We start from the raw sequence: 14194 nt of genomic DNA on the forward strand, positions 1-14194 counted from the left end.
ATACACGCCTTATTTTGTATAAATCAATTTGATGTTATCCTTTAAATTTCACTCTTCAGAAATGCTGTAGTTCTCTGCCAATGTGAAAAAAACTTGATCCCTCGAGCTTTTTAATCTTACGAGAAATAAGATTTAATGTCTGCCCTTAATATCGGGTTGTCGAGAAAAAGAACACTAATATCGCTACGTCTAAATGTCTAATTAATGACAATTAATGTCTGCCCCTATACCCAATGTTATAAATGAAATAAATGCACAAAAGCTATTGTCTACTCCCTCCGTCTCTTTTTGTTTTTTACGTTTTCTTTTTTGGGTGTCTCAAAATGTTCTTTGCATTTGCTTTTATGTCATCACATTAATGATTTAATATTCTATCAAAATTTGTGTCAAATGATTTTTTAACCAAATAAATTCATTGGTTGTTTAATTTCTCACACCTTTCTATAAGGACATTAAATTTTTCTCATATTCCCAATATCATAATTTTGATAAAAGTGAAAACATTATAAATAAACGTAATTTTTCTTGTTTAAATAAAAAAAATAGAGAAATCTCAATGCACATTAATTAGTCGTTAATAAACATACAAAATGGCAAACGTAAAAAACAAAAAGAGACGGAGGGAGTAATTTAATTTCCTATCGTGTCTTTAATTAAACCGAACAAATACAACGGAGTCCAAATCAAAATTTGAGGTGGAACTTTTGTTTCCTACTTTGGATAGGAGAATATTACATAAGAGTATTAGGGAATGTTTGATTAACATAAGAAGTAAATTCTCTTCCAAAGTTTTTGGTTGTTTGGTTGCAGCGCGTTTTCTGTCAGGCGGCCTGACGGCCACGCGCCTGTCAGTCCGCTGACTCCCCACGCGCGCGTGGGCTTCACGCGCCACATAAACAGCGCTTTTCTTTCTCTCTCTTCTTCCTTCCTCCTTCCTCCTTCTTCCTTCCTTCTTCACGACAACCTTTCTCAAACCCTAATCTAATTCGCGAAATTATTCAGCTTGCTCCGCCGCAATCGCCGCCAACAACTTTCAGATCCGACATGGGCGACGACGGCTATGAGCAATTTCAACCACCAATACCGATATTTCCGCCACAATCACCGCCGACAAATTTCAGATCAGACATGGCCGACGACTTTCAACCACCACCACCATTATTTTCGCCACAATTTCAACAACCAACACAGATGTTTCCGCCACAATTTCAACCACCGAGTTTTCAACCTCGCCACCTTCAACATTCTCCTCGATTTTTAACACCACCGAATTTTCAACCTCGCCACCTTCAACATCCTCGATTTCTACCACCACCGATTTTTCAACCTCGCGACCGTCATCCTCCTCCTCGTTTTCAACCTCCTGCGCGATTTGATAACCCTAACCAAAGCAACCTTCATCCTCCTCCTCGATTTCAACCTCCTGCCCGTTTTGATAACCATTATCAAAGCGATCTTCATCCTCCTTCTCGATTTGATAACCCTAATCAAAGGGCTTTTACAACATTGCAGCAAGTAACTACTGAAACAAGTTCTGGAACAAAGGAAAACACATCTGAAACAAGTTCTGCAACAACAGGAGAAACAACATCAGCTTATTTTTCAGGTTTTAAAATTAATTTAATGAATATAGTTAACTAATTGATTACTTGTCGTAACTAATTAGATTGTGCAATTAACTAAGCGGCTAAAAAACTAAACAAATTGGTTAACTAATTGCTTTGAAAGAATCACTAACTGGTAAAAATAGTTAACTAATTGGATAATAAACTAAATAATATATAAAGGAACTTAACTAATTAATATCAATACTAAACTATTTTTTTTTAAAGCTACTTTTCAAATTTCATTTTTTACTAAGTTAACCATTACTATCATTTAGGTAACCTTTTACACCAAATAGTTAACTTTTTGAAGCAACTAGTTAACCTTTTCCACCAAATAGTTAACTTTTTGAAGCAATTAGTAACTTTTATCATCAAATAGTTAACTTTTATCATCAATTAGTTAACTTTTATCATCAATTAGTTAACTTGTACCATCAATTAGTTAAGTTGTTCCCTTAATTAGTTAACTTGTACCATCAATTAGTTAAGTTGTTCCCTTAATTAGTTAACTTTTATCATCAATTAGTTAACTTGTTCTCTCAATTAGTTCAATTGGTTAACTAATTTCCTGAATTATGTAACTAATTAGTTTCTTTTGTTAATTATTACTTTTGTTCATTTTACAGGTTCAAAAGATATTTGGAACGATTTAACAGAGGATGATATTAGAGGACCTTTGACTGGATATACTGGCACTGTAGATGAACTACATGAACTTTATGACAAACATTCAATACTTCTTGGATTTTCAATAAGAAAAAACACATTAAGGAGAGATCAAAAAACGGGAGAGATAAAGGAAAGATACTTTTGTTGTTCAAAGGAAGGAAAGAGAAAGGAAAACACAAAGAACACAAAGAACACAAAGAAAGAAGAAGCAACTGTATCAAGTGAGAGCAAACAGAAAGAGCAGTCAAAGAACGCAAGGCAGCAAAACCTTACTAGAACAGGGTGCAACGCATCTATACGATTGAAGTTACAAAAGGATGGAAAGTTTATAGTCTTTCATCATGTTATAGAACACAATCATGCCTTAACAAGAGAGTCACTGCAAAACTTTCAAAGGTACAAAACAAAATACAAGTAATTAGTTAACCATTAAAGAAATTTAGTTAGGCTTTGACATTAATTACTTAAGCGTTTAAATAATTTTGTTTTAATAATAAACTAGATAAAACAGTTACTTATCTTTAACCATCAATTACTTAACTTTTTTCATAAATTAGTTAACCTTTTCCATGCATTAGTTAACTTTTTAAAACATTTAGTTAATGTTTTGCATCAATTAGTTTACTTTTTCAATCAATTAGTTACGTTTTTGCATGAATTAGGTAACTTTTATTTTAATAATATATTAGTTATTTACCTTTTACAATGAATAGTTAACTTTTTGCATATATTAGTTAACTTTTTGCATATATTAGTTAACTTTTTGCATATATTAGTTAACTTTTTACAACAATTAGTTAACGTTTTGCATCATTTCCAGATCACAAAGAAAAATTGATGAAGAAAAGGGAAAAGTAATTGAAGGACTCACACTATCAGGAATAACACCAGTAGATTCCTATAGATATATGTGTAATGAAGCTGGCGACGCAAGGGTCGTTGGACACACATTAGTTGACCACATGAATTTCACAAGTAGATTGAAAATGAAAAGACTAGAAGGAAAAGATACACAAGCAGTTGTGAACATGTTAATTAAAAGAGGAGAAGAAGATCCAAACTTTTATTTTCGAGTAAAGGTGAACGAGGCAAACCAAGTAATAAGCATGTTTTGGAGGGATGGAATGATGCAAGAAGATTATGACATATATGGTGATGTCTGTGTCTTTGACACAACTTTCAGAACAAACAAATACAATTTAGTTTGTGCGCCATTTGTAGGTGTCAACAACCATTGGAGTAATGTGATGTTTGGTTGTGCTTTTATTGCTGATGAGAAGACACACACTTTTGTGTGGCTATTGGAAACATTTCTGGACTCTATGGGAGGCAAAGCACCTATAACTATCTTTACAGATCCAGATCAAGCAATGGCAAATGCTATTGAACAAGTAAGAGTGTATTAACTATTTGGGTTTTATAGTTAACTAATTGCTAAAAATTGTTAACTATTTGCTACTGGTCTTTAACTAATGAGTTGAAAAGTTTAACTAAATTGATATCCATTCACCAGTTACTTTTTCCATCAATTAGTTATCCTATTACATACATTAGTTAACTTTTTGAATCAATTAGTTAACTTTTGCAATGAATTAGATAAGTTTCTGCATGAACTAGTTAACTTTTGTTTTAATAATATATTAGTTACCTTTTTGCATGAATTAGTTAACTTTTTGCATGAATTAGTTAACTTTTTGCATCATTTTCAGATTCCTAACTAATACAGAATTCTGTTCTGACTTAACTATATAGTTTAAATTCTTAACTAATACATCATTCATCAAAAAAATTGCAGGTATTTCCTAATACAAGACATAGATTATGCTTATGGCACTTACAAAAGAATGCTGTGTCAAGATTTGGAGACTTAAAAGCTGACAATACATTCAAAGACACATTCAAGAAGTGCTTATATCGTTGTTACAATGAAGAAGAATTTGAAACCACTTGGTTTGACATGATTACTAAGTATAACCTTCAAGATCATGATTGGTTTACAAATCTCTATACAATAAAAGAAAAATGGTGTACATCTTTGAACAAAGATTTTTTCTCAGCTGGAATATTGTCTTCACAAAGGTAAATGCTTAAATAAAAGAAGTCCACTAATTTTATTAATGCTATTCTAATTGCTCAGAATAATTCACTAATTGCTATAAATACTTCACTAATTACTATGAATACTTCACTAATTGCTTTTAATACTTCACAAAGTTTAACTAATTGTTTCATCTACTTAACTAATTCCTTTGCCTGCTTAACTAATTAATCAGAAAGATTAACTAATTAAACTAAATGTTTCACCTTCTTAACTAGTTCCTTTGTTTGCTTAACTAATTCCTGTACCTGCTTAACTAATTAAATAAAATGTTAAACTAATTCAATCTTGTTACACAGGAGTGAGAGCACTAACAATGCTATTGGATTTAAAGGGAACAAATCAACTTCACTAACAGAATTCTTTCACATTTTTGGAGCAACAGTGGATCGTTGGAGATATCAAGAAGATCAAAATGAATATGATTGTGGAAATGCTTTGCCTAAATCTGATTTTCCAATGGTCGAAATGATAAAACATGCGGCAAATGTTTACACACTTACATTGTTTAGAGATTTTGAAAAAGAATTCAAGTATTCAATGGGTTGCATCTCAAATGTCAACTACATCAATGGAAATTTCATTGGTTACAAAGTGCAACATGAATCTTGGCCTGAACATACTGCCCATTATGTGGCATTTGATCCAACAACAAATTCCATTAAATGCACTTGTAGGAACTTCGAAGAATCAGGTTAGTTAATGCTCTTAACTAATTGCATTTTTACATACACTATCAATTAGTGAACTTTTTCTATCAATTAGTGAACTTTTTCTATCAATTAGTTAGCTTTTTCCATGAATTAGTTATACTATTAAGTTACCTAGTTTTGTATTCACTTCAGTTAGTTTGTTGTACAATTAGTTAACTTTATTCATCAATTAGTTTACTTGTACCATCTATTAATTAATTTTTTCATCAATTAGTTAACTTTTTCTAACAATTAGTGAACTTTTACTATCAATTAGTTAGCCTTTTCCATGAATTAGTTATACTATTAACGTACCTAGTTTTGTATTCACTTCAGTTAGTTTGTTGTACAATTAGTTAACTTTATTCATCAATTAGTTTACTTGTACCATCTACTAATTAATTTTTTCATCACTTAGTTAACTTTTTCTATCAATTAGTGAACTTTTTCTATCTATTAGTTATCATTTTTCATGAATTAGTTATACTATTAAGGTGCCTAGTTTTGTATTCACTTCAGTTAGTTTGTTGTACAATTAGTTAACTTTATTCATCAATTAGTTAACTTTTTCTAACAATTAGTGAACTTTTACTATCAATTAGTTAACTTTTTTCATTAATTAGTTAATATTTGGATGTCACAATATGCAGGATGGCTATGTTTCCATGCAATACGAGTTCTACATATACATTCTATTGTCAACATTCCAGAGCAATACATTTCAAAAAGGTGGACAAAGTTTGCAAAAAGTGAAGTATGGAAAAGAATGGAACATAGAGAAGATAATGGAACAGAAAAGAAAAAAATTACTCCATGGCGTTATGAGATGGCAAGAAATTTGTACAACTTGGTTATTAAATGTCAAGGGAGTGATGCAGCTAAAAAGGTTTTTAATAACTATTATTTAACTAATACATAACAATAAATACTAAATACTTCAAGAGTCTAACTAGTTTGCTTTAAATCTTAACTAATAGGTGCTTAAAGAGGCTTATGCTCATGCTAACGAAAGCATAAATAAGGTTCTAGAAAAAGAAAAAGCAGCAGAAAAGGAGGCAGCACAAAAGGCACAAGACGATGTTGAAGCACAACAAACCACAATCAACATAGCACCGTCTACATCATCATCATCATCAAATGCACCACAAATAATAGTTGAAAATCCACCACTAGTGAAGACAAAAGGAAGAAGTAAAAGAAAAAAAGGATTCTTTGAGATAAGGACATCTTCAACAGCACCTACAGAATTTGGAACTTTTACACCAAAAGAACAACTTTTTTAGTGACATTGGATTGAATTTAGTGTTTATCAAATTAGTTAACTTGTACCAGCAATTAGTTAACTTGTTCCCTCAATTAGTTAACTTCTTCCCTCAATTATTTAATATTGTTAACCTTACAATACATTAGTTAACGTTTTCCATCAATTAGTTAACTTTTTTCAGCAATTAATTAGTTTACCTTTTGCATCCATTAAGCTTTTAACAATAATTAGTTAACTTTATCTATCTATTAGTTAACTTGTCCCATCAATTAGTTATCTTTTTCATCAATTAGTTATTGTTTTAACTTTTTAACAACTTTTTCTATCAAGTAGTTAATCAATTTAGGTAACTTTTTATTGCAATTAGTTAACTTTTTACTACAATTAGTTAACTTTTTACAGCAATTAGTTAACTTTTTATAGCAATTAGTTAACCTCTTCCCTCAATTATTTAATATTGTTAACCTTACAATGCATTAGTTAACCTTTTCCATCAATTAGTTAACTTTTTCCATCAATTAGTTAACTTTTTTCATCAATTAGTTAACTTTTTTCATTAATTAGTTTACCTTTTGCATCCATTAAGCTTTTAACAATAATTAGTTAACTTTTTCCATCTATTAGTTAACTTGTTCCCTCAATTAGTTAACTTTTTTCATCAATTAGTTAACTTGTTCCCTCAATTAGTTAACTAATTGATTTCATTTTCAAAAGTCAAGTTACTGTAATTATTGTTGACGTCACAATATGCAGGATGACTATGTTTAACTAATATTGTTAACCTAAAATTAGTTAACTTTTTGCATCAATTAGTTGAACTTACCACTCTTTAGTTAACCTTTACCATCAATTAGTCAACTTTTCCACCAAATAGTTAACTTTTTGCAGCAATTAGTTAACTATTTTCATTAATAAGTTTTAACTAATTGAATTTGATATTTCACTAATTGAATTTAATGCTTAATAATATATTGAATTAGATTGACTGACTTATGAAATATACCAAGTAAATAATTCAAAATAAGCTTCCTCAATTAGTTAACGTTTTCCCTCAAATAGTTACCTTTTTGTAAAAATTAGTTAACTTTTATCATCAATTAGTTACCTTTTTCTTAAAATTAGTTAACTTTTATCATCAATAAGTTAACTTGTACCATCTATTAATTAACTTGTTCCCTCAATTAGTTAACTTTTTCACCAATTAGTTAAATTTTTCCATCAATTAGTTAACTTGTTCCCTCAATTAGTTTATAGTATTATTAGTTAACTTTTGCTACCAATTAGTTAACTTTTTCTATCAATTAGTGAACTTTTTCTATCAATTAGTTAGCCTTTTCCATGAATTAGTTATTCTATTAAGGTACCTAGTTTTGTATTCACTTCAGTTAGTTTGTTGTACGATTAGTTAACTTTTTCTATCAATTAGTGAACTTTTTCTATGAATTAGTTAGCCTTTTCCATGAATTAGTTATTCTATTAAGGTACCTAGTTTTGTATTCACTTCAGTTAGTTTGTTGTACAATTAGTTAACTTTTTTCATTAATTAGTGAACTTGTACCATCAATTAGTTAACTTGTTCCCTTAATAAGTTAACAAATTGATTTTATTTTCAAAAGTTGAACTAATATTGTTAACCTAAAAGTAGTCAACTTTTTGCATCAATTAGTTAACCTTTACAATCTATAAGTTAACCTTTTCCATCAATTAGTTAATTTTTTGCATCAATTAGTTAACTAATTGAATTTGATATTTAACTAATTGAATTTAATACTTATGAAATATATCAAGTAAATAATTCAAAATAAGCTCCTACTGAATATATATATACCAAAAGAGCTACATGCCCAAAATATTCAAAGATTAAATTTCTGTTTTAAAGCACCTATTCTCAAAATATATCAACCAAACAAAACAGTTAATAAAAATATTCACATATAAATTGTTTACTAAATAACAACTAAAAACAACCTGATAGATAAGTTTACTGATTAACTGGAAGGTGGCTTATGATGAACAACTTTTGCTCTCTTTTGTTTCGGTGCAACAGAAGCTTTGTTTTGATCCATATCAGAGAATGGCACTGCTTCTACTGTTGGCACTGCTTCAGCTGCTACCACTGGTTCGTTGTTCTTGGCAATTCACCTTGATGACTTGTATGTTCTCAAAGGAGCATTGTCATTTCCTTCTGGCTTCTCTTGGGCTGCTGCTTTTCTTTTTGCAATTGTTTCTAACCTTTTCCTTGTAGTTTCAGCCTTTTTTAAATCAGCCTGCTGTTTCAACTTTGCAGCCTCTTCTTCTTCTAGCTTCTTCTTTGCTTCTGCTTCTTTTTTCTGTCTTTCTTCTTCTTCTTTCTTTTTCTTTCGGCGATCACGAACAGCATGGGAAATACCAACTTTAATCATGTTGAATGATTCCATTTCCTCCAGCACAACAGCCCGAATTTCATTCATATCAGAAAGGACTAAGGTTGAACAAATCTTAGCCCGTAACATTGTCCTTGTACCGCGCTGAAATAAAAACATAATATATAAGATAATGTATGTGTACTAAATACTGATTGTATGAAACAAAAAATAGATTTATTAATAGATTAAAAAAGTTAACTAGTTGCTGTAAAAAGTTCACTAATAAATTTAAAAGTTAACTAATTGCTGTTAAAAGTTAACTAATTGCTATTAAAAGTTAACTAATTGCAGTAAAAAGTTAACTAATTGTTCTAAAAAGTTAACTAATTGCTGTAAAAAGTTTACTAATTGCTGTAAAAAGTTAACTAATTGTTATAAAAAGTTAACTAATGGCTGTAAAAAGTTAACTTATTGCAGTAAAAAGTTAACTAATTGCTGTTAAAAGTTAACTAATTGCTATAAAAAGTTAACTAATTGCAGTAAAAAGTTAACTAATTGTTGTAAAAAGTTAACTAATTGCTGTAAAAAGTTAAGTAATTGCAGTAAAAAGTTACCTAAATTGATTAACTACTTGATAGAAAAAGTTGTTAAAAAGTTAAAACAATAACTAATTGATGAAAAAGATAACTAATTGATGGGACAAGTTAACTAATAGATGGAAAAAGTTAACTAATTATTGTTAAAAGCTTAATGGATGCAAAAGGTAAACTAATTAATGTAAAAAGTAAACTAACTGAAAAAAGGTTAACTATTTGAAGTAATAAGTTAACTAATTGAAGAAAAAGGTTACCTAATTCATGAAATACTTAATTTGAAACTATTGAAACTAGAAAATATAAACTAATTGCTTGAAAATCTTAACTAAAGTAGACTTACATAGGAAAGGTCCATGGGAATAATTTTGCCATTAAAGTACTGCATTGCTGTCATCAAAAAAATTCCGCAATCTACATAATCAGGGTTATCTGATCTCCTAGCAAAGTCCAGAATTGACATTTCAAAATTTAAGCAATCAGCAGCAGCCGCATGGCCAATCTCTAGCAGAAACTGTGCAAATGCTTCAATAAGCAATGACACCATTGCCATATAATCATCATGAATCTTCTTATTCCAAATTATGTTGTCAACATAGACAAGACTTCTCTGATTTATGTTGACAATCAACAGAGAGAGGTGTTCTTGGTAAATAATGGGAAAGAAAAACTGCAAATGAATCAAGGGAAAAAAGTAAGAAAAATCAAACTAAAATATATAAAAACTTAACTATTTAATATCACAAATTAACTATTACATATAAAGGCATAACTACCAAAATACCAACTTACCATTCCCACATTTTTCAGATTGAATCTGTGGTCATTGATTTGCACCCAATATTTCAAACTATTGATAAGTTCATCAATAATTTGATTTAGAGATTCAGCTGACTTCGTCTTAAGAGCACCTTCAAGCATCCTCTGGCATAAGCAAAAAACCAAATTTAATTAGAAAACAGTATAAACAAATTAACTGAACTGAATACAAAACTAGGTACTTTCATGTGTAACTAATTGATGGAAAAGGATAACTAATTCATGGAAAAAGTTAACTAGTTGATAGAAATAGTTAACTATTTGATTGCAAAAGTTAACTAATTGATAGCAAAAGTTAACTAATTGATAGAAAAAGTTAACTAATTGTACAACAAACTAACTGAAGTAAATACGAAACTAGGTACCTTAATAGTATAACTAATTCATGGAAAAGGCTAACTAATTGATTGAAAAAGTTCACTAATTGATAAAAAAAGTTCACTAATTGATAGAAAAGGTTAACTAATTGATAGAAAAAGTTTACTAAATGTACAACAAACTACCTGAAATGAATACAAACCTAGGTACCTTAATAGAATAACTAATTCATGGGAAACTAATTGATAGAAAAAGTTCACTAATTGATAGAAAAAGTTAACTAATTGATAGAAAAAGTTCACTAATTGATAGAAAAAGTTCACTAATTGATAGAAAAAGTTAACTAATTGATAGCAAAAATTAACTAATAATACCACAAACTAATTGAAATGAATACAAAACTAGTTACTTTACAGTGTAGGTAATTGATGGAAAAACTTAACTAATTGTTTGAAAAGGTTAACTAATTGTCAGAACAAGTTAACTAAATGATTTAAAAAGTTAAAAAGTTAACTACTTAATGGAAAATGTTAACTAATTGATGTAAAAAAATAAGTAACTCATTATTTAAACGATACAACATAAAAAAGTAAAGGACATTAATAAAAAAAATTACATAAAATAGAAACTAACCGTGTACTCAACACCAAAATAGAAATTGTTTTGTTCTTTATTCAACATGAACTGATTTTTGTTCAAGAGAATAGACCAAATCTCAACAATGTTGGATAAGATATATTCCTCAGGAATCAAACATTGCATTTCCTCCCTATTTATTTTGTGGAGCATCCCAAAAATAAAAACATCAGCCATGTTACACAAAAATTAAAACAAATAAATAAGGAAAATATTAAATTATGTAAAAATCTCAACTAAATGACATATATAGTTAACTAATTGTTAAATTACCGTTGATCAAGTGCCTCATCATCCAAGAAACAGAAGTCAATTACTTCTTTTTCCAGTCTCCTCAGACGACCGAGGGTCTTCGGAAATCTCTCCATTAACTCAGATAAGCAGAAGACTTCTTCTGTAGCGGAACCAATGGGAAGACTGCTATAGAAACTCCTAGCTTCTCGTTCAGGTTCAGCATCTTGGGGAGCAACATTTCCAGAACCTTCAACATTTTTCTCAATTGACCCTTTATCACCAGGTCCATTATCACCAGAACCCTTGTCAGCAACACCAACATTCTCCTGAATTGGCCCCTTGTCAGCAGCACCATCAACAGCTTGAGAAGGAGCATTATCATCAACAGCATTATTTTCATTTCTCAAGTGTTCAGCATAGGCAACAATTGAGTCAATTATCTCCAAAAACACAGGATCACTGTATCCTGGACTGTCTGATAATTCTTGTCGCCGACTCTTTAACAAATTTATACGGTCCATATGGAAACTGGACACAACATATAAATCACGACAATATATTCTCATTGCCAATTGCAACTCCTTCACACAAAAAAAAAAGAAAAACATTAAGAAAAGAAAACAACAGCAAAATAATTAACTAATTGAATTATCTAAACAATTATATAATTCATGGAAAAAGATAACTATTTGATGGAATACATTAACTAATTGCTGTATAAAGTTAACTAATTAAAGGAAAAAGTTAACTATTCGATGAAATAACTTAACTAATTGATGGAATGATGAAACCATTGGAAAAATTCATTAAAAAATAAGTTCACTTATAGAGAAAAATAGTTAACTAATTGATGAAATAAGATAACTAATTGCTGAAATAGGTTAACTAATTCATAAAAGAAGTAACACTTGGTTAACTACTTAATGGAAAAAGTTGACTAATTGCTGTAAAAACTTAACTAATTTAAGCAAAAGGTTAACTATTGTGAGATAGGTTAACTAATTGAATAAAAAGGTTTACTAATTCATAAAAAAGATTAACTAATGGATGGTACAAGTTAACTAATTGAATAAAAAGGTTTACTAATTCATAAAAAGGTTAACTAATTGATGGTACAGGTTAACTAATTGAATAAAAAGGTTTACTAATTCATAAAAAAGTTAACTAAATGCAAAATAGGAACTCCTTCACACAAAAAAAAGATAACTAATTGATGAAATACATTAACTAATTGTTGTATAACGTTAACTAATTAAAGGAAAGGGTTAACTATTTGATGAAATAACTTAACTAATTGATGGAATGATGAAAGATTGGAAAAATTCATTAAAAAATAAGTTAACTAATTGATGAAATAAGATAACTAATTGCTGAAATAGGTTAACTAATTCATAAAACAAGTAACACTTGGTTAACTAATTAATGGAAAAAGTTGACTAATTGCTGTAAAAGGTTAACTAATTTAAGAAAAAGGTTAACTATTGTAATAGGTTAACTAATTGAATAAAAATGTTTACTAATTCATAAAAAAGGTTAACTAATTGATGGTACAAGTTAACTAATTGAATAAAAAGGTTTACTAATTCATAACAAAAGTTAACTAATTGACAAAATAGGTTAACTATTAAAAAGATTCATTAAATATGAACAAAAATAAATATGAACATTATCATGACTTACATCATCGTAGGTAGCTTGAATTTCAGCATCTGTTTGAGCACTTTCCGGAATTTGAAACTCAATAATCCTGCTTCGATCAGCTTGGGAATTACCCGGTGCACCTTCCGAAGCTTTAGCAGAAGCAGCAGGAGCACCAGAAGCAGCACGAGCAGCAGAAGCAGAAGGAGCAGGAGAAGCAGAAGGAGCAGCAGAAGCTTCAGGAGCAGCAGAAGCTTCAGGAACCTCGAGTTTGATAGGGTTAAGACCCCCTAACCAATCAGCAAAAGTCTTAGACACGGGATAGCTGGTTATATCAACCAAAGCTACCCCAAAACCCATCTTCTCTTCGGAAACCAGACGTTCAGTCACTTGTTCATCATTCCAATGTTGAACAAGTGGGATTTCCTTAGGGGGGACTACACCCCGAAATAACGATCTTTGGAGATAAATTATCTCCAAAAATAGAACACAGCCACCAACCTTGTCATTTTTTACACTCGCTCTCCACCTCTCAACAGCAAACCCAAGCTGGTTTAACACGTATTTACACCAATTTTGTTTCACAATCTGTGAAACATCCTCAACAGCCTTCAAAACCTTGATGTCTAACAACCGGTTAGACGTAGGAGCCAAAAATACACCTATAAAAACAATAAGATAATTACAGAAATCAATAAGATAATATGTTAACTAATTCATAAAAATAGTTCATTAATTAATGTAAAAAGTTAACTAAATGATGAAGAAAGTTAACTAAATGTAAAATAGGTTAAATGATTGATGAAAACAGTAACTAATGGATAAAAAAGCTAAACTAATTATTAAAATTAACTAATTAATGAAAAAAGAAGAATAATTAATAAAAAAAGGTAAACTAATTAATGTAAATAGTGAACTATATACTTGCTGTTAAAGGTAAATAACTTGAGCATGATTGATTTAGAAATTTTTACCTAAAACATATACCACAAAGGCACGTTTAAAATCATCTCCACATTCATCTGTTTTCAAAAAAGATTCCAACTCCGTCAAGGTGGGTGCCTGAACAGTTGGTTTCTTGTGGAACTTCTCATTCCATCTTTGAATCATTTCATGGTTGGCATCTCCTTCAACCCGCTTTCTTGGCGTCTCTTGAACATCAAAATCCTTGTTCCATGGCAAGCCAAAGACGTCATAGACATCATAATCATATAACTGAACATTTTGTGTTTCTCCAAACTGGAGCATATGACCAACACAATTAAAATGTTGAAGCAGCCA

At 30.0% G+C, this 14194-nt stretch overlaps 1 protein-coding gene across 1 annotated transcript; it reads left to right on the forward strand.

The window, feature by feature from the left end:
- The first annotated feature begins 3646 nt into the window (after nucleotides 1-3646).
- LOC130461635 (protein FAR1-RELATED SEQUENCE 5-like) lies at nucleotides 3647-6482 on the forward strand. Its single transcript, XM_056829788.1, has 5 exons — nucleotides 3647-3667; nucleotides 4072-4355; nucleotides 4674-5068; nucleotides 5717-5952; nucleotides 6044-6482. The coding sequence occupies exons 1-5, from the start codon at nucleotides 3647-3649 to the stop codon at nucleotides 6347-6349; spliced, it is 1242 nt and encodes a 413-aa protein (XP_056685766.1). The 3' UTR covers nucleotides 6350-6482.
- The last annotated feature ends 7712 nt before the right edge of the window (nucleotides 6483-14194 follow it).

This window comes from Spinacia oleracea, chromosome 5, assembly GCF_020520425.1.
Source record: "Spinacia oleracea cultivar Varoflay chromosome 5, BTI_SOV_V1, whole genome shotgun sequence".
In the NCBI taxonomy this organism is placed as follows: Eukaryota; Viridiplantae; Streptophyta; class Magnoliopsida; order Caryophyllales; family Amaranthaceae; genus Spinacia; species Spinacia oleracea.

What these genes read in the sequence shown, in the direction of transcription:
- LOC130461635 (XM_056829788.1), top strand. Translation starts at nt 3,647, where the DNA reads ATGGCAAATGCTATTGAACAA. An exon ending in TGGCAAATGCTATTGAACAA is followed by an intron (nt 3,668 to 4,071) that starts GTAAGAGTGTAT and finishes AAAAAATTGCAG; the next exon opens with GTATTTCCTAATACAAGACA. An exon ending in TAGGAACTTCGAAGAATCAG is followed by an intron (nt 5,069 to 5,716) that starts GTTAGTTAATGC and finishes CACAATATGCAG; the next exon opens with GATGGCTATGTTTCCATGCA.